The following is a 19,579-nucleotide window of genomic DNA, read 5'->3' on the forward strand; positions in this document are numbered from 1 at the left end:
GCTCACCATTCGCATGCGCATGATTCGGACAAGAAGGGAGAGGCATACATGGTTACGGATACCGAGAAAGGCCAAGCAACACCCATTACGCCCTCGTCGAGCTTGGAAGAGAAGCCAGTCCGCAGTGGAAAGTTCCCTGCCTTCTACCGCAAATACCGCATTTTCATCCACGCCTTCATCTGGCTGGTCGTCACTGGTTGGTGGATCGCTGGTCTGGTTTTGCACAGGCCTGGCACTGCGAATCCAAAGAACTGGGTTGTTCCATTCCTGCTCTGGCTGGCGATCTCGCTGAGAATCCTCTTCCTGCACGTGCCTGTTACGGTCGTTTCCAAGCCAATGAAATGGACGTGGAGAAACACCGGAAGCCGTGTCAACCAAATGATCCCCGAGAAACTCCGCCTGCCCATCGGTGCATTCGTCACTTTCTCAGTGTTCATCATCGGCTCATTCGCATCCCCAACATCGCAGGACAACACCCGCGAAAACCGTGCCATCAGCTTGTTGGGTCTGCTCATCCTCATCGCCGCTCTGTACGGAACGTCCAAGAACCGCAGCAAGATCAACTGGCACACCGTCATCAGCGGCTACCTCATCCAATACATCATCGCTCTGTTCGTGCTCAGGACCGGCGTTGGCTTCGACATTTTCGACTTCATCTCCAAGCTTGCCCGCCTCCTTCTCGGATTCGCCAAAGATGGTGTGGCTTTTCTCACCAGCACGGAGACCTCGCAGATTGGCATGTTCTTCTTCACCGTGCTTCCTGCCATCATCTTCTTCGTGGCTCTCGTCCAGCTGCTCTACTACTGGGGTTTCATCCAATGGTTCGTCGGCAAGTTCGCCGTGTTCTTCTTCTGGGCGATGCGCATTTCCGGAGCTGAGGCCGTTGTCGCATCCGCTACGCCTTTCATCGGACAGGGAGAGAGCGCCATGTTGATCAAGCCGTTCGTGCCTCATCTCACCATGGCTGAGCTGCACCAAGTCATGTGCTGTGGTTTCGCGACCATTGCCGGTAGTGTGCTCGTGGCATACATTGGCATGGGCATCAACCCACAGGCTCTCATCTCCTCCTGCGTGATGTCCATCCCTGCCTCCCTCGCGGCCAGCAAGCTTCGTTACCCAGAGACCGAGGAGACTTTGACGGCTGGAAAGATTGTCGTGCCCGATGATGATGAGCACAAGGCCTCCAACTCGATTCACGCTTTTGCCAATGGCGCATGGCTCGGATTGAAGATCGCCGGCATGATTTTGACCACTCTGTTGTGCATCATTGCCCTTGTTGCCCTCCTCAACGGCCTGTTGACATGGGTTGGACGCTACATCGGCTTGAACGGCGACTACGATCTCACTCTTGAGTTGATCCTTGGTAAGCATTTTTCTTCCAAGAAAAATGAACCACTCAGCTAACAATTCCCAGGTTACCTCTTCTACCCCGTCGCCTTCCTACTCGGCGTGCCCCGTGGTCCAGATCTCATCAAGGTCGCTCGACTGATCGGCGTCAAGGTCATCACCGTAAGCAATCCCTTCATACCACGCTCAAATCCCGCCAGCTAATACCCCTCTGCAGAACGAATTCGTCGCCTACGGCATGCTCACCAACTCCACCGAGTACGCCGACCTCTCCCCGCGCTCCAACATTATCGCGACCTACTCCCTCTGTGGTTTCGGCAACATCGGCTCGCTGGGCACTCAAATCGGTGTGCTTTCACAGCTCGCTCCCGGTCGTGCCGGTGACGTCTCAAAACTTGCCATCTCCGCTCTTGTCACCGGTGTCTTGTCGACTCTTAGCAGCGCAAGTATCGCCGGCTTGGTCATTCAGGATCCTACGAAGTTCCAGGTTACCGTGCCGACGAAGAGGGCGATTTTGAGCTCGGAGATTGAGGCTGTGGTGCAAGAGGAGCAGCAGGAGGCCGAGGTTTTGTAGAGGTATTTATGTGTTCCAGACAGGAATGAAATGAGGAATGACTTCATCAGTGCAGTGCCATGCCTCTCGTGTGCGTGTTTGCCATGGTTACTGACGTGGATGATGGACATATACCGCTGTGCTATGCGTGGTACCAATAGTGATGCGATGTTCACTTGCCAAGTGCGCACCTTCCGAAACGGGAAGTATCGCGAACTGAGTCGAAAAGTCAAGTTTGCTACTACGAAACAAAGAGGGCCGTGTTGCACAACACTTCTGCGCGGGATGTCAATCCTGACGATGGCAGCATCAAGCGAGCGCCCAAAATGGACTTTCAGAAAGCAGTTGCTCGCGGCAATAGACTGCTCACAGCCATGAACGACTCCGTTCAAAACACGACTCAAAGTGAGTGGACATCGTACGCCGACCTCGCAAGGTTTGGCTGGGAAGTCGAATATGACTACAGCGTCATGAACCCTCAGCCCGAAAGAGAAATCGACATGATCACGAGCCATCCGACCCTGGTTGTGACGCATCCAGCGGGTAGCATGGAAGAGTATCGGTGGTCTCACCACGAGTCGACGGTGCATAATTTTATTGTGTATCACGGGACCGGCGGTTGGTACGCGCAGAGCTATAGCCTTCCCGGCGGATCGATCTTTGCAACTTCGCTAAGCAGTCCGGCGAACCAAGGGCCAAAGGAGCATCCCCCCGTGACGGGCAGTCCGAATCGACTCCCGCTGCTTCAACATTGGTCGGATGTGACTTACCTGCAATGGGCGGAGCTCGCAGAGAACGATGGGCAGCGAAGAGGTCTGCAACGGGTTGTGCATTGCGAGATCACGAACGAGGACACACGGACTGTCATCGACGAGATTATGGCGAAACGGAAGCTAAAGATGGAGGACATTAACCCATACCCCGGCATGATCGTCCTACCTTCTGACGGCGATGGCGATGATTTCAAGGCTCTTCTCGGCACGCCCAATGCTTCCGGCACTGCATACTTGCTGGCTCAGCACAAGGCTGCTCATCAGCTTGGGCGCAAGACAGTGAAGAGCATCTCTGTGTTCTCGGCAGGTCAGGCTCCGGCGAAAGGACGACATTATGGGGACGAGGGGAGACGCGGGTACGCAATGGTTATCAATATCGAGGATTTGTAAGTCGTGATTCACATGGCGAGGGAAGGAAGACGGGCCCTGAAAAATTTGATGACTGTTTCACATTGATGGTGTTTGTGGAGAGGAGAGCTGAACGACATCTTGTGTACTTGGAGAGCAAATCTAAGCGAAGAGTAAGAGAAAAGATCATCATGATCATACCTGCAGTTGTTTGGACGGCTTCGCTGCTGTGGCACAAGTCTGGCGACTCTGCCATGTCATTCACTTGCCAAGTCCGCACCTGCCCGAACGGGAAACATCGCGAAGGGAGCCGAGCTAGCGTACAACGATCCCTCTGCCTCTTCCTCGAATTCACTCCAAGGACTGAGCTCGCGACTCTGTTTGTCCCCTTTGAGCTCGATGTCTCTACCTTTCACATTGCAGGACAAATCACGACAAAGCGACAATGTCTCGAGCATTCTAGTCGGAGCGTTCCATGTCTGACTGCCAGCTTGCTTCGCAAACCCACGGGGAATGGAACAAAGAGCCATGTTGTATTATACATTCGCTCAGGAGATCTTCCGGCTCTTGAAAGCATCCAAGCGCCACTCTTCTTCGAAACGCATATGATGTCGTTCCAGGAGGCAGTCAATCGTGGCAACAGACTACTCACAGCCATGCATGCCCCACCTACCAGCACACCCCAAAGCACATGGACTTCCTTCTCCGACCTCAGCAAGTACGGCTGGATCAATGAGGAGTCCCATCAAGACATCAACTTCAAAGCCCGGCGAGAGATCAAGCTGATCATGTCCGACCCTCTCCTGGCGCCCACGCATCTCTCGGCAAACAACATCAAGATCCGCCTGATGCACGGAGTCAATCGCTCTGTAGACAACAAGGTCTATCTTGAGACGGGCGGGTACTTCGAGCAGCTCTACAACGTCGAAGGCGGAACAATGTTCGCGACGTCCCTGTGGAGCCCGAAATACACGGGAGCCCAAATGCCAATTGCGGTTACAGGCGAGAAGTACGCTTTCCCTCCCATCTGCTTCTGGTCGGACGTCGTATACCTCCAGTGGGAGGAACTGGCCAAGAACGACATGCAGCTCAAGGGTCTGCAGCGTGTAGTCCACTGCAGCATCTCCAACGACACCACGCGGGCCATTATCGACAAAATCCTGAGCGATCGAGGGACCATCGCTGGAGAACTTGTGTATCCTGGCGTGACGATCTCGTTTTCCGATGGGGATGATTTCAAGGCTCTGCTGGGTACGCCGAACGCTTGTGGGACGGCGTATTTGTTGGCGCAGCATAAGGGACAGCTTGGGCAAAAGGTGGTGAAGAGGTTCGATGTGTTTTCGGTGTTTTCGGAGGGCCAGGACATGAAGGCGAAGGTTGAGGGGAAGTGGGCCTATGCGATGGTGATTCATGTTGGTGATTAGTAGTCTTGGTTTGAACGAGAGGAAGGGGAGGAGGATTTAGATTTTTGCTGAGCGATCTTGCTTGATGGGAATGATCGAGGCATCTCGTATCGAGGAATAGATCGGAGAGACAGGGGAGAAATGCATCTGTAGGATAATCTGGTGACATTCTCGTCGTTATCTCATTCCTACAATACCTCATAAGCATCATAAATGACCTGACTCCCCACCCGCCCGGAACTCGCAATAGCCACCATCTGGTTCAAGAAGCTATACCTCGGATCGCCGGTCTCGAACGTCAAATGCAGCCGCATCTTGAATTGATCCGCAGTGATGCTCGTGTCGTCGCCCAGCTTCTCGAGAATCTCCTTTGGTCCTGTGCGGGTACCTGTCGTTTGAAGGTATATCGTCGCGCCATCGTGAGTGACGAGGTTGTAGCGAGTGTTGAGGTAGGCTGTCTGTTGATCTTCATGGTCGCGCACGATTTCCCAGTCTGTTGGAGGAGTGTCAGTGATGTACAGGTAAGGGTGAGAGAAGAAACCTACCGCCGCCTCCTGGCAGAATCTCTCCTCTCATTCTCGGTCCTTCGAAGCGGCCGCCTTTGAAGATGACCGTGCTGCGGTCACCAAATGGGCCTTGACCAATATGGCGGAAAGTTTCCATTTCGCATTCGAGATGTAGGAGGAACGTCAATGTTGGGAGAGGGAGCTTGTATTCGGGAGTGTTCCATTTGGTGTTCGAAAGGGAGGAGATGGGATGTGGTTTCTCGATTGTGCCTGGTTGCATGCTCGAGGATGACATCGCCAGAGGTCGTGAAAAGTCGACTTGTTCTTTGAATGATATTGGAGACTTGGGAACGAGATTGTTCAAATTCTGGATCAAGAGAATGTGTCGCTTATGTAGGTCTGCCAGCAATACGAGGCAAGTGAGGTCGGCATTTAAGATGGACCCTTCGTGACGACGTCGTTGAACCATCCGATGCTTCCGAGCCCAACGCCTCGAAGACTTTTCACATCAATGAATTCGGTCCATGGGATCAATGTAGAAAGATATGAGACACACATGGCACGGAAGGCACTGGGTAGATGCAAGTCTTTTGCTAGATTTCTTGGTAACAATCGATATGATATACATCGTCGTGCTACAACTACATCCCATCCTCGTCAAGACATCATTCGTGAGGCCACAGCCGTTTGGCTTGCTCATTTTCCACCATTCCATTGCAGAGCCGAAAGCCATGCAGCCTAGAAGGTTCCAGTCTTCATACCGGAGAAGAGGTTGTTGTTCAAGCTCTTGAGTTCTGGGCAGCCCAAAGCCTGTGCTTGTGGGCCCAACGTCTTGGTCAACAAGTTGAGAGCAGCGCCGACGGCTCCAGTGACAGGAGAGCCGGCATCGACAAGACCAGCCTGAGAAGCACGAAGGAAGAAGCAGGAAAGGTTGTTACCCTCACCCAAAGTCGCTCCGTTGAAGACGCCGCCAGTGAGATCGCCGAGATCGACGCCAGTGAAGCTGTTCACCGTGCCCGTATTGCCACCGAATTTGATGATGCCTGGATACATCCGATCGTTCACGGCGGTGTCGACGTTGGTATCGACGGTGTTCATCGGCTGGCTGGTTGGGCGCTTGTACCTGAAAGTAGAGAAAAGTTAGCACCTCGATCGCACCAATGGACTCGAGGAAAGAGCACAAGGCACGGTCTCCGATACGTCGTGCCTCTGTGTCCCGTGAGGTGCTTGACATACCAGTTGTCAGGAATGCGTTCTTGGCCTCTATTGTGCACGAAGCTGCCGGTTTCACCAGTGACAGCGAAGAAGGACTTGAGCGTTTCGCGAGAGAGCTGACCTCCCATGTTGTCGGCAGAGTGGTTGGACATCTGGTACGTGTTAGAAGAGTAAAGCAGAGCCTTTCAATAGCAGACTCACGAAGTTGACCACGAAGTTATGAGCATCAGGAGCGACGAGGCCAGAGAAGGGGGCGCTGAAGTAGTATGGGTTGTTTTCGACACTGTACTGCATCGTGTAGTACGCTTGCGAAGCAACCTTGTCATGGGTGAGGTTGTCCTCATCGCCGAGCAGGCTGTAAAGTCGTTCCCATCGGTGCATCTCGAAAGCGCCGACGTTGCCTCCGTGCATAAAGGCGTCACCCTGGTGAGGTCGTTAATAAAGGAGAACAAAATGAAGCCAGCCATTGTACATACTCGAACGATGGAAGCATCTCCCTCGTACCGCGAGTGAGTTCCAACGATACCAGTTGGTCGGCCCAGTAGTCCGACAGCGCCGTTGTAACCGGATCCAATAGACCAAGTACCAGCGACGGGGTCACCAGAGACGGCGATTGCAATGGCGGCAAGGGCAGCGCCGAGCTCTGGAGACATGCTGTATGCGGCACCCAGGCCATCTACGGTTTGCTGGATCGTAGCAATGCCGTTCCGGGGAAGGAAGGCGTGGTTCGCAGCAGCGTTAAGGCCGGCTGAAGAGGATGTGGTCAGTACATCGGAACAATAAAGGTAGTCGTCAGGCTTCATACGGCACTGGCCACGAAGATCGCCTGCTCCTGGTGAGCGGAACTCGTGTCCGCTTCCTTCTTGGACGTTCACGAGTTGATCTTGAGCGTCAAAGACTGTGCATTTGCCATGCGAGCCGCAGTTGTCGCGGTCAGTCGTAAACCTGGGTGCCGGTACGGTTGGAAAGACCTCGCGCTTCTGCAGCTGTTCGAGGACGGCGGGGAAGGCCGAGACCAACGGCAAGGCCGCGAGCAAGCTGAATGTATTCTTCATGACGTTTTTGTGAGTATGAGAAGGAGGATTGCTTGTGCAGGGTAGAGATCTGTGTAGAACGCACTTGCCTTCTTATACATTCGATGTACACTACAGCTGCGTGCTGGGTGGCCAAACAACGATGTCAGTCTTACCCAAAGGAGTCTATACCGTGAGATGTGCGGACGCTCGCAAGAGCCGTTTCTGTACTTCGCAAAAATCCTTGTGTACAATTGGTCGGAGGACAGCCAAGTCGAGGTTTGGAGTAGCGGCAAATGCGGTTTTGAGCTGATCGACACGGCGTCTCTCCGTATAAGGAAGGACAACGTTCCGAAGTAGCGTGAGGGGTTTCCCAGTCTAAAAAGCCCCCAAGCCTCAGATGCAACCCTGGACTTTCCCCTCAGCGTAGGTGATATCAAAACAGAGTGCTTCAATTGGACCGGCCGGCTCAGCAGATCATGGGAATCGCGCGAGAGTTTGTGGATCCCCATGGGGAAGATCTGCAATCACTTATAGACAGGCAAGTCTTATTCCGGATGATGCCACATCGCAGCAATCGATTTCTATGCCCAAGAGAAGTCTGGGTCGTCGATGAAGTATTCGCCGGAGTGTGCCTATCTCTGGTATATTTGAATGATTCTCCATTGGCCAGGTCTGTCTCAGTTGACGAGTGGGCAAGCTTTCAAGTTGCCTCGAGCTGTGCCATGGATTTTCTCATGCCGGCTGCTTGGAGCTTGGGCTTGCAGAGTGATTTGGCATCGACTTTCCTCGGGAATTCCCTGTCGAGACTCGAGAGGCTGATATGTCCCCTGCATGGGCGCCACTGATGTGCCTCAGGAAACCTCCTCTTTGTGTACCAAGAATATGGAACGAAGGATGAACTCTAGGCGCAGATATCGTTTTGTGGCGGCGCCTCTGGCAGCATCAGTGGCGCTGTATATGCCGAAGCACTGCAGTGATCGCCGCTTGGGAAATGTCATCGAGCATGTGCGAACGCAAGCGAGTGACCACAACCCTGTGGTCACGGATAGAATCCAAGAAGGCCGGCATCTCCACTCCTCCAGTCGAGTAGTCCGTGGTGCGTTTTGGAAGTCATGCCTTCTCGAGAATGGCAAACCGCAAATCAACTGACCGCAGATGTCATGTGAGGACATATGAGGCTAAAAAGAGCGCTCCGTTGGCTGTGCTGCTATTCGTGACGGATCTAAAGGGCGGGTGTTCGGCAGCTCAGCGGTGGTCCTTCAATCAAAAGGGCTTTCTTGTCAAAACGTGGTCTTGGAGGCAGGATCGGCCAGAAACGTGCACTGTGCATCTGCGTTGTCTGCTTTTCGCAGAGATCACTTATTTGAAGACCCGTCAGGGTGGGCCATTGTCTACCGCTCGCACAGTCCGAATCGTGCGTCCTCCGTGTGTAAGGCGTATTCTTGATTGGGATATCCTTGTCGATCGAAGCAACAGAATTGAACTTGAGGGTCCTTGTTCTGCACGCCTCTGGCCATAGAATACGCTGTCATGCCGTCTCGAAGAGCTGTGCAGTCAGACTCCCTAGACGACTTGACAGTTGTATGGTCGATGGGTTAGGAAGTCACCTTGACCGTACAGGTAGTCGTACAGAGTAATGTGTTTCTCAACCCTACCGATGAAGACGATTCCGCTATTGGCATGCCGGCTTAATAAGTGGCCATACCTACCAGTTATCTGGACATGATCATACATGATTTGTCATCGTGTGCAAGTCTGGCCTCCTCTGTGCTTGCCAGCCAATCTTCTCGGATGGCGTCGATGACACGGCGCCCAAGTTTGCTCCTCTTGTCCTGGTTCTCGCCATAGATCGTGATTCCATATGCCTGTATTTAGGATGCTCAGGTGCTCGGACGCAATCTCTTGACAAATGATGATGATATGATAAGCAGTCCCGCGACAATCGACAGATGTCGTTCCTCGACTTAGCTCGACTGGCCGGCACTACCTCGGGCGAACCAGCCTCACCTCGCAAAGGTAAGGTATCCCTACTTCTCTCCCCTCACACAACATGCTCTTCCAATACGCAAACCTCGCCGCAGGCTCTCTGCGTCTAGTACGCTTCCATCCAAGTAGCATCTCGAGCAACATCCATCTCGTGCTCGAGCATCAAGATCGCTACTACGATGAAGACGTCCACTACAGCGTGCTCGCCTACGATGGGTCAAACACGAGCGATGTGAAAAGCATCACGCTACAAGGTCGCACAAAGCTGGTCCCGAGAACACTATGGGAAGCTTTAAATGGCATGTTCGACTTTCACGATACGATGGGACGCTTCTGGATCGATTATGTATCAATCAATATGAAGGACGATGAAGAGAAAAGGGTTCACCAGGCTCAACTTCCGAGAATATACGCCTCTGCAGACAGAGTGTTGGCATGGGTAGACTCGACTGATGGCACCTTCGAGGAAGCATTTGCTGATGTCTCTTCTCAAACCGTGGGCACTGAGGGGAGGAAGGCTGCTTTGGAAGTCCTTCGAAGCGAAGAATCCGTTAAGGCCGTCCTGGACACACCAGCCATGAGAAGCGCGAAGAAGATTGTGCTTGCCTGCGGGAAGTCTGCATGTGACATCGGACGCTACGAATCGAACGAGCAAGATCACATACGTCAACTCTTATGATCATGTGCAAGATGCTTCACTCGCCGACCGGCTTATGCAAGAATGTGCCAGAACTTCTTGAATGATGCATGCCTTCGCTGAGCAAGCAGCAGAAACATCGCCAACTCTTTGCTGCAACAATCGGAGAAACCAAACTCTGTCCGGAGCAAACACATCGCCAACCGCATATACACGGCCTTCCGCATCGTCTAGTTTTCATCTCTCCACCACCATCACACCACACAGAGATCCACGGTATCCCATACACCCACCAGACAACGCACCTCATCAACCATGTCCGACAATAAGAAGACCGACTCTCCCTCCACCAAGGCCACCAAGGAAGCAGCCAACACCAAACTCCCCTCCTCCCCAGCCACATTCGAAGACACCTACCCCACCGTCTCCGAGTCCAGACTCCGCGACTCTCCCGAGCAAATCACCCACAAAGACTACCACGAAGACTTTATCGTCGTGTCGACCACCGCTACTCCGGCTCCGGGCGAATTGGAGACGAACGGCAAGGCGTATGGATCCGTAGGAAGCGTGGGCGTGGAAGGCGTGGAGGGGGGCTTGAGTATGAGGAATGAGGCGGCCAGGAAGGGAATGGTGACGGAGGAGGATTACGTTTTTGTTGGAGGGACGGAGAAGGAGAAGAAGGAGGTGAAGGGAAAGAAGGAAGGGAAGGGAGAAAAGAAGGAGGGCGGCAAGAACGGTTGAGGGCTTGATGGCTGATGGGTGAGGAGGTAATTGAGTTGTAGCAGGATGAAGGCGAGCATCGCTCGCCTGGGCGCATATTGAAACTTTTCTTGGGCAGATATTTGGGGTGCCAATGTTGTCTTGACGTGCGAAGGCTGTGCCAGCTCAACTGAGAAGCACTCTGATCTCGTCCTCAGTCCTAGGGAATATCTCCCTGAGCCAGACCTCATCTTCGCCTTGCTCTCCATTGACCTGCTTACTCCTCGCTTCATCCGCCTGAATGATCAACTCCTCAATCCCTTCAAAGTCCTCACAGAACCTCTCAGCCGCTTGGTCCACAATTCGACGTACCAGTGGCTTCTGCTCCAAACCTTTGAGAAAGGCCCGTGCATCCTCAGTTGCCGATGGAAGGAATGCGTCCAGCTGTTGCGCGGTGGCTAGTAGCTGTCCAGGGTCTTTGTAGCTGGAGTTTAGGTCCGCGACGCTAGACACATGCTTGACCAAGGGACCTAGGCCAGATTCTCCAAGGAACCACTCGTGCGTTGCGTTGGCGAGCTCAGCCACATGATTATCGATCTGGCCTTGCAGATCCTCCGATCGATCGGCGAAAGAATGCGCGCTGAGCGTCTCTTTGGTGGCGAACAGGCAATTGATCGCCAGGATCTGGTTGTCGGGGGATGGCAGCCGCTTGGCGAGGTTTTGGCAGCCGGCCAGGAAAGGATCGAGGGCTTCTTGTAGAATCGACTGAAAACCTTCTATGCGCTGTGCGCGGCTTGCAGTGACGATGGAAGTGTCGTAGCTTTTCATCAATACTTTCAGCGTCTGCAGCGCTTCGACCAGAAACTCGGGAGGGGAAAGATCCCCGCTTGGGATGAAGAGGTCCACTTGCAGATTGGCAACGTGATCTCGAGTGATGGATCGGAAAGCGCGCATTGCTGTGTCAATCAGAGGACGCAGGGTGTCGAGGAGTGCAGACCTCTCGCCGAGCAGGTTGGTAAAGATGGTGGTGTAGAAGGTCACCAGATTGGCGATCTTGTAAGCAAGCGTGGCATCCTCATGACTGTGGACGACTTGCTCTGCTCTTTGCCTGAGTTGTCGAAACACGCCGGTCAGGTCCTTGTCGACAAGTTCGTTTAATGCTTTGCGACCATCGAATGGCTCGGCAGCTCCTTCCTTGATGGATCGTATCCATGGCTCACTTTCGATACCAGCTTGGATACTCTTGGCGATCTCATCACCTTCCGAGATGAAGAGTACTTCCAAAGCCTCGCGCTCGGACACAGTAGCAGAGTGAGCCCATGCCAACATGTCGCTGATGTACCGCAGTGGGTCGTGTGCCGAGAGCTCGATGGCCTTGCCCAGCACCGGGTGATCAGCGTCCACAGGAGCTCCTGTGAGCGCTGCATAAAAGTTGTTCGAAAGGATGTTCTCTCTTGCCTCCGCAAAGAAGTCCAGACAGTTTTGGAACAAGGTAGGACGTTCAGCCAGTACACGTAAAGCTCTGCGAATTGCTGCGCTGAGTTGCGGATTCTCCAGATCCAGGGTCTTGAATTCGCGCTGAATCCACCTGTATAGCTTTTGGAACGCAGCATTGAGATTGCGGGAACTCTGCTCGAGAATCTCCATGCCAAGGCGTTGGTTCTCCGTTCCGAGCAGAATCTGGCTGTCTTCGTGGATCTTCTTCACTCTAGTCAGAATCCTGAAGAAGTCATCGTTGACAGGCTCAGCAGTTGATGTCAACGTAGCGAGGTCTGCGTCCGAGACTACGAAATGCGCCTGGAAAGCGTTCAGCAACTGCTGTTTCGTCTCAACCTCGCGCTTGCTGGCCAGCAGCGACTTGGCCTCATCCAGCATCGGCGCAGTCTCGCGGTTGGAAGCAGAGATGTGCCTTCTCATCTCTACGCAGCTGCTGTTGAGGTTTGCAATCGCTGCTCCGATGCGTTTCAATTGTTCGGCGACTTTGCCAAAGTCCTGGACGATCTCTCCGTTGCATTGAATGAGCTCTTCCTGAACGTCCAGACGAAGGTTCCTTCGGGTCTCAGCCGTGTTCTGCAGTCCTCGCTCGTCGAGGATGGACAAGGCATCGCGAATTTCTAGGTCGGAGTAGGAGGCCGATAAAACGCTCGTGATCCTGTTTTGCAGGGCATTCGATCGGCCACCTGCACCGACAGAGCCTATGGGTGTGGATACAGCAGTGCCGCTCTCTATTGCTGGCGATGAGACCCGATCCGGGAAGTATGAAGTCGCCATCTTTCAATGCCGCGATGAATGGATTTTGTGGACCAAGGACCCGATGCGTGATTCCAGAATTGACGAGAGCAGGGACCAGGTCGATACTCTCTCCACCATGAACGACAGCAAAACCGTCGTCCACGATCATACCAGTTGACACGTCTTTCCACCACAGGAGACTTCCTCTCACACTCCACGTGTAGCGAATTCCTAAGTGGGACAAGCTTTTCAATCATGCGGATGCGTCAGCAACACAGAATGTCGCAGAGTGCCGGGTTCCAACTTCCTGCTTCCTGCTACAGGTTTCAGACTTGAGATGCTCGAGGTGTGATCAGGGAGCGCTTCATCAACCTATAGGAGGTTTTGAAGATGCGAGTTTGGTGGGAGGCGCCGTTCTCCCGCGTGCTCAGCCCCAAACGGCCCTTGTCCTCGTTTTGCCCCGCGGTCTGCACATCATCCAGCACGAGCTGCCACTTTTGTTCCACCTTCATGCTCCAACTTCGCGCAAGAATCTCGATCACTCCTTCGACGGTCCAGCCAAGCGATCACCCCTGCCAACTGTGAGCGCACACGATCCCGCTTGCCTGATCCTTGAGACACAAACCAGAGGTTCCCGCAAGCTCCATCGCCCGCCATGGGCAAAAGGTATGCTCTTTCCCTTTCTCCCACCTGCGGAAGTGTGACGTCGGACTGCTGCAACTGCTGCATGGATCACATGGACGTGGAGCGCAAGCGAAGTGGGAAAACTGGAATGAGGTGGTATAAACGTCAATTCGAAGAGTACCGACACCGCTGTCCTCACCATCAGCTATATCTGCAAAGAGAGGGAAAGGGATCAATATGACGGATACACCAACGGAAGAGAAGAAAGTCCACGACATCATACCGGATGAAGTTGGCGACATCTCGAAGTCCTCTACTGGCGGCGTCAGGCGCATCAGTATCGCTGGTCATGCCGCTCGTCCACGTCCATTCCGCATCCCACGCAGCGAGAGTTATAGCTACCCTGCCTTCAAAGCGAAGCAGGAGTGCGCTCTCAGGATCGGCATCAACGACTTCCAGCGCGAGATCACGAAGAGCACTGGCGTACCGCATATGGAGCTGAAACCGGACAAGCTGACACTGCATCCTCATAGCCAGAGCAAGCTCTCGCAGCAAGAGCTCATCGACCTTCAAAAAGCCACACACTTTGATAAGAAAGAGCTGCAGCAATGGTATAAGGGTGAGAATGCGGAACAATGGATCACGTTGGAGAGACACAAATGTCCTGACAACACTCACAGGCTTCCTAAAAGACTGCCCCAGCGGCATGCTCACCAAATCCGAATTCCAAAAAATCTACAAACAATTCTTCCCCTTCGGCGACCCGTCCTCCTTTGCCGACTACGTCTTCAATGTCTTCGACGCCGACAAATCCGGCAGCATCGACTTCAAAGAATTCATCTGCGCGCTCTCCGTCACGAGCCGTGGGAAAATGGAGGACAAACTCGACTGGGCTTTTCAGCTGTACGACATCGACGGCGACGGCAAGATCAGCTACGAGGAGATGTTATCCATCGTCGAGGCGATATATAAGATGGTGGGGTCTATGGTCAAGTTACCCGAGGACGAGGATACGCCGGAGAAGAGGGTCAAGAAGATTTTTGCGATGATGGATAAGGATGAGAATGGTAGTTTGGATATGGCGGAGTTCAAGGTGAGTGGAAGTTGTGTGTGGGCGTGGAGGATAGTGCTGACTGTTGTGATCAGGAGGGAAGCAAGCGTGATGAGACGATTGTCTCTGCTCTTTCGCTTTACGATGGGTTGGTATAGGTTGATTGTGGATTGCTGCTTTGGAGCGAGGCCAGAAATGCCAAGTGTAGGCACCAGAAGTTGTCCGGCGTCCAGTTGGAAGGATCAGAACCATGCGAGCATTGCCACGGCAGCGCAATGTCGTGAGACCGTGTCCGCAGGAGCGCTCGGTCCCCACTATGCATATGTTAGGAGAGGCAACGAGCAGATTGCGACAAAATTCTACGACCAAGATTCAATGACATGTGTTGATCCTGCTCAACATGGGGGGCTGACGAATGAAATACGTCTTTCACCAGCATAGTGGTAAGAACGGCACGCATAGCACAGCTGAAGAACTCGCAGCATCGGAGAAACGGGATGAAGACAGGGAACAACAGAACTTGGAACTTCGAACCATGGAAACGAAACATTGGATGTGAAAACTTATCTTTGTCATTCATTCATTCATTCATTCATTCACTCTGGAGATCTGCAGCAGAGCTAAAAACGCTTAAAATCCTGACGTCGGTGCATAAGGCGCACAGACATTTCCCCCGACGAAATCATACATCGGATACGCCTCCTTCAGCGCGTGATTCACCTTGTCATTCTTGAAGTTCGTGGCGAACTTGAGTCTTGTCATGCCAGCGCCATCGTCCGTGCAGGACCACTTGTTGGAGAGCTTGATGGACTTCTTCAGAGTTGCCTTGACGGCTTTGCAGCCGGCTCCGTCGTTGAATGGCTGGTCGATCCGTGCGATCCAAACGCCGCCGTTGCCGAAGTAGGTCAGGTTGCAGTATGCGCCGGGGATCCAGCCGGTGGGGGTCGGGGCGGCGAGGGAGAGGGTGAGCAGGAGTGTTGTTGGGAGGAGGAAGTGCATCTTGGCTGTTGGTTGGTTGGGTTTGGTTTTGGGGGTTGGGTGTGTGTTTCTTGGTCGCTTGGATTTGATCTGGGGAAGAAGGTGAGGGATGGCAGGGAGAGAATCATATTAGTAGGAAAAAGTGGTGAGGTCGAGACAATGCTGCTGTGAATATGGGCTGGACAAAGGTGGGAATAGTGACAATGCATCATGAATAGGAAATTGTGAATGAGGTCAAAGAATCGTCGTCACGAGCACAATGGTTCGGACAAGACAAGTGATCTTTGACAAGGCGGAAGTGCGTCTCTGCCGACTCCCGAGCGTTTTTGTCGTGAGACATGTCGAAGATGCTGACGGCCATGCGAGAGCCCTCAATCCCAGGCGACCTGAATGTTGTTCGATGCGTCCGTTGAAAGCATCTGGTCTCACCGAGAGATGATCGTATCGCATTCGTAGACTTGCAGGGGCGTTTGGCCAGACTCAGACCGTTCGTCCTCGACCAGGGAGTCGTGGAGAGTTGAGATGAGATCCATCATCCATGCGAAACGACCGAGGGACCAGGGCTACCATGTATCCTTGTCCACGGTCTCGTATAAACTGTTCGCCGTTGCTTCACAGTCTGCAAGTTGACAGAGTCGAAGAACAGATGAGAAGTCGTTGGACTTTCAATTTGACATTTTGCAGTGCACATCCCTTTTCCATCATCGTCGTCGTCAGAATCAATAAGAAGGTTGAGCGCGCGGATTAGGTTACCGTCCCTTGAGCCGTGTCTTTCTGGATCGGTGGCTTGACCCTCACTTTTGGGGAGTGAGGAGTCGTTGCTCCGTACCGAGAATAGTAGAGCAGTGCAAGATGGAGAGCGTGTCCATCGACATACATGTCTCTCGAGCACCATGCCGTCGCCATGTTACTGTATCGCCAATAAAATGTTGTAGAAGCGAGAGCCTTATGAGGAAGGTCAACAAATTTAGAACTCATCTTAGCTTGCCGCTTGACCGATGGGGAGCGCCGTTAATTGGTCTCTCCTCCTTTCCCGCGCGGCTGCCCGCTGATCCCTGCAAGGTACACGTTGCGCTAGTTTACCGTGTAATCTCCGTCGTGGAGCGAGGCGATGGATTGGCCTGCTGAGGTGTGCTTCGATTCTCCCGCGCGACCCTCTCGCACACATCTCGCCGGCCGGCAGGTCTCTTCTTCTCCTCCACCACCACCACCACCACCGACACACACCCCAGCAACCACACTCTCTTCACTTCACTTCTCAGCGACAGCGCCGGTCCGCCGCCCTTCGTTCATCGGTGGACCCATCTTCGCAGCCATTCTTTGCTTCATCTCGCACTGCTGGGCGTAGGACTCACACCACATTCCACGACCCGACGGTCCGCATTCCTCGACAACCAACCGACGACGATACTCCCGACCTCCCTCCGATCGACTTCGCACACGATAACCTCGACATTTCGCAGTCGACGATATGGCCCTCCACAAACGACACACGCATGGTCGCGTGTTCCGCGGCGAGGAGGCCCGCGAACTACTGGCCATTCGCAAGCGTGAGAACCACGCCGACCAGCCTGTCATGAACATCCCGGAGGGACAGGACTTGAAGCCTCGCCAGGACAATGGCGTCAAGGTCGTCTACGTAACACTGCCGCAGACCTTCTCCGGACCGGCCTACTACCTTACGCTATCTTCCGCGCCAGCTCCGCAACCACAGGCAACCCAGACGGCATCGTTTGTCAAGGCGGCTCCTCTCCAAGGCCGCCCATCGTCAGCCACCGCGGTTGCATCACCTGTCTCCTCCGCTGTTGTTAGTCCGAAAATGCCCTCCACGTCGAGCGCGGATCTGAGCGATGAAACATCCAGCGCGAGCTTGAGCTCGATCCCGACGACGATGGCCACTTCAAGTAGAGTCTCGGGTACACCTCTACGGTCGACAGCTACATCCACATCCTCAGCCGCAGCAGAAGCAACCGACAGCAGTGGAATGACCGCTGGAGGCAAGGCAGGCCTTGCCTTTGGGATCATATTCATAATCGGCGCGATGGCGGGATGCGTCTACTTCTTCTTGTGGAGGAAGAAGAAGCAGACTGCCAAACAAAATGGCGAGATGATCGACGAGAAGCGCACCAGCTTCCCTCGTGCAGGCTCCCAACCGCATGGTGGAATGACCGCCGCCGCCGCAACTGGTGCTTTCGCCGCACCCGTCATGCGTCAAATGGAGGAGCAACCTCGACAGATGGACCACGGTGAGCGTGCGGCCACCAAGCACGACTCCATCCAGACTGAGAAGGTTCCCGCCAGCGTGCGCTCCGAGCGTACCTCGTCCACCGCTCCACGTCTCAGCCTTCGACCGATCACCCAACTCATGTTTGCAGGAGACCGAACCAGCTCCGGTAACAAGCTCGAAAGCCAGCCTCGCGAGAACCCATTCAAAGATGGTGCTGAGAAGGCTCGATCGACCAGCCCGCCCTCAAATCCATTCGATGGCGCCAGTCCTACGGCAGCAGGTAATGCCTCACCACAGTTTGCCGCCGGCGCTGTCCCAATGACTGCAGGCGGTGTTTCTCCACGCGGTCCAAACAATGTCCACCGTGTCCAGCTCGACTTCAAGCCCAGCATGGACGACGAATTAGAGCTTCGATCCGGTCAGCTCGTTCGCATGCTCCACGAATATGACGATGGCTGGGTGAGTACCTTGATTTATACAACATGTACCGACAATACTAACATCTTCCCCAGGCTCTTTGCATCCGCATGGACCGCAGCCAACAAGGTGTCGCCCCACGCACCTGCCTGTCCAAACTCCCAGTGAAGCCCCGACCCCAAGGCCCACCTGGACAGCAAGGCTCCCGCCCGGGCACAGCCCAAAGCAATCGTAGCCCACCCAACGCTCCCGGCATGATGGTCCCTCGCCCTCTGACACCCAACTCCAATGAACGCCCCATTTCCCCTCCCATGCGAAGCGAGATGCGCCCTAGTCCTTCTGAGAACGTCGCGCCACCAGCGAGCGTGAGCGTTCCCGCGCGGAAACCTGTTCCAGGTCAGGCGATGTAGTCCTGAGGGACTTGTGGTGCTTGCGATTTCCTCTGTGTCTAGCGTTGTTTGACGATGTTACGGGGTGGCTGATAAACCGGCTACTACTATTTACCACTTACTTTCTTCCCTTCACATACGGCAATACACCATTGCCAATCGTTGCTGCGGGCGCTTCTATCAGATACCCTCGCTGGCCTTGCCTGTCGACGGGAGAGAAAGAAGGAAGGGAGGTGAAGGAATTAGAGAAAGAATGGAGGAAAGGAAGATTGAGAAAGGACTCTCGCCCGTGTTTCGAACTTATTATGTGTAGATATATGGTTGATCGGCTTGTGTGGTATGCAATGGACTAGTCAAAGCTTGCCTCTTCAAACTCGTAGCTCTTCTTCTCCTGTACTCCGAGCCACACGGCCAATAGTTATGCGTGAGTCTCGCAGTCCCGTCTTTGACAATGAACTCGCGAACAAAGCCATCTGTTCTCCCACCGCATTTCGCCATGCCACTTTCCCTCGTCCAGTCTGCGACTTACAATATCACTGATCGGCACTTTCACATTATCAGCGGCCCCAACATGCTATGACATCGCACAACAGCGCGTATCCTTTAGTACCGCATGCATGTCGTGCAGAAGCGTGAAGCACTGAAGCCCAATTCACATGGCAGGCGGTCCGAGCTCGAAACAACGGCGGCCTCCGGCTGCTAAACTTTCGACGGCACCACCCCAGAACGGACCTGCTTCACAACAAAACCATCAAAAGTCTTCCGACGCGGCCGACACAGGAGAAGGGAAGAGATTGAAACTAGAAAGCCGTGGAGATAGGAAGACTTCAAGAAAACGAAGACGGGACGAGAACGACGAATCCCAGGATAGAGGGAGCAAGAAAGGCGAGGACTGTGCTTGGATTCTTGAGGGGAAGGAGAAGGCGAAGAAAGGGAAGCGGAAGAGGGAGGAGGACTCTTCGAATACTGAGGTTTCGACCGCTGACAAATCTATTGGGAACAAGAGAACCAAGAGCAGAAAGATTGAAGACGCATCCTCGACTGCACCAGCTCTTGAAGCTGAAGCAAGCGCGAATCCAATTCATGACAGAAGTAACGACCAAAATAGCACGAACTCCGAGGACACCGGCACCACGATCTTCGACTTCGACGCCCTCGCTACAGCCTGCGCCCAAGCA

General features: G+C 53.8%; 9 protein-coding genes across 9 annotated transcripts; 5 read left to right on the forward strand and 4 right to left on the reverse strand.

Moving 5' to 3' along the window:
- Positions 1 to 48: 48 nt before the first annotated feature.
- MYCGRDRAFT_43074 (uncharacterized protein) lies at positions 49 to 1,921 on the forward strand (the record flags this gene model as incomplete). Its single annotated transcript, XM_003851408.1, has 3 exons — positions 49 to 1,363; positions 1,415 to 1,509; positions 1,565 to 1,921. 3 exons carry the CDS (start codon positions 49 to 51, stop codon positions 1,919 to 1,921), a joined length of 1,767 nt encoding a protein of 588 aa, XP_003851456.1.
- A 2,152-nt stretch (positions 1,922 to 4,073) lies between these two features.
- Positions 4,074 to 4,598, forward strand: MYCGRDRAFT_104832 (uncharacterized protein; the record flags this gene model as incomplete). Its single annotated transcript, XM_003851409.1, has 1 exon — positions 4,074 to 4,598. The coding sequence occupies one exon, from the start codon at positions 4,104 to 4,106 to the stop codon at positions 4,443 to 4,445; it is 342 nt and encodes a 113-aa protein (XP_003851457.1).
- Positions 4,599 to 4,624: 26 nt separating this feature from the next.
- On the reverse strand, positions 4,625 to 5,129 carry MYCGRDRAFT_28928 (uncharacterized protein; the record flags this gene model as incomplete). Its single annotated transcript, XM_003851822.1, has 2 exons — positions 4,625 to 4,917; positions 4,970 to 5,129. Coding segments are annotated over 2 exons (453 nt in total), but the record flags the coding sequence as incomplete, so codon positions are not given.
- A 377-nt stretch (positions 5,130 to 5,506) lies between these two features.
- Positions 5,507 to 7,203, reverse strand: MYCGRDRAFT_59905 (uncharacterized protein; the record flags this gene model as incomplete). The annotated part of the gene is made up of 5 exons (XM_003851821.1): positions 5,507 to 6,053; positions 6,167 to 6,297; positions 6,347 to 6,568; positions 6,622 to 6,893; positions 6,951 to 7,203. 5 exons carry the CDS (start codon positions 7,198 to 7,200, stop codon positions 5,669 to 5,671), a joined length of 1,260 nt encoding a protein of 419 aa, XP_003851869.1.
- A 2,008-nt stretch (positions 7,204 to 9,211) lies between these two features.
- MYCGRDRAFT_93835 (uncharacterized protein) lies at positions 9,212 to 10,525 on the forward strand (the record flags this gene model as incomplete). Its single annotated transcript, XM_003851410.1, has 2 exons — positions 9,212 to 9,762; positions 10,081 to 10,525. The coding sequence occupies 2 exons, from the start codon at positions 9,212 to 9,214 to the stop codon at positions 10,523 to 10,525; spliced, it is 996 nt and encodes a 331-aa protein (XP_003851458.1).
- Positions 10,526 to 10,669: 144 nt separating this feature from the next.
- MYCGRDRAFT_93836 (uncharacterized protein) lies at positions 10,670 to 12,754 on the reverse strand (the record flags this gene model as incomplete). The annotated part of the gene is made up of 1 exon (XM_003851820.1): positions 10,670 to 12,754. The coding sequence occupies one exon, from the start codon at positions 12,752 to 12,754 to the stop codon at positions 10,670 to 10,672; it is 2,085 nt and encodes a 694-aa protein (XP_003851868.1).
- Positions 12,755 to 13,248: 494 nt separating this feature from the next.
- On the forward strand, positions 13,249 to 14,576 carry MYCGRDRAFT_73048 (calcium sensor protein NCS; the record flags this gene model as incomplete). The annotated part of the gene is made up of 4 exons (XM_003851411.1): positions 13,249 to 13,381; positions 13,873 to 13,958; positions 14,020 to 14,432; positions 14,486 to 14,576. 4 exons carry the CDS (start codon positions 13,371 to 13,373, stop codon positions 14,546 to 14,548), a joined length of 573 nt encoding a protein of 190 aa, XP_003851459.1.
- A 444-nt stretch (positions 14,577 to 15,020) lies between these two features.
- MYCGRDRAFT_93838 (uncharacterized protein) lies at positions 15,021 to 15,389 on the reverse strand (the record flags this gene model as incomplete). The annotated part of the gene is made up of 1 exon (XM_003851819.1): positions 15,021 to 15,389. One exon carries the CDS (start codon positions 15,387 to 15,389, stop codon positions 15,021 to 15,023), a length of 369 nt encoding a protein of 122 aa, XP_003851867.1.
- Positions 15,390 to 17,578: 2,189 nt separating this feature from the next.
- Positions 17,579 to 18,764, forward strand: MYCGRDRAFT_104836 (uncharacterized protein; the record flags this gene model as incomplete). The annotated part of the gene is made up of 2 exons (XM_003851412.1): positions 17,579 to 18,054; positions 18,108 to 18,764. The coding sequence occupies 2 exons, from the start codon at positions 17,584 to 17,586 to the stop codon at positions 18,420 to 18,422; spliced, it is 786 nt and encodes a 261-aa protein (XP_003851460.1).
- Between the last annotated feature and the right edge of the window lie 815 nt (positions 18,765 to 19,579).

This window comes from Zymoseptoria tritici, chromosome 6 (assembly GCF_000219625.1).
Source record: "Zymoseptoria tritici IPO323 chromosome 6, whole genome shotgun sequence".
In the NCBI taxonomy this organism is placed as follows: domain Eukaryota; kingdom Fungi; phylum Ascomycota; class Dothideomycetes; order Mycosphaerellales; family Mycosphaerellaceae; genus Zymoseptoria; species Zymoseptoria tritici.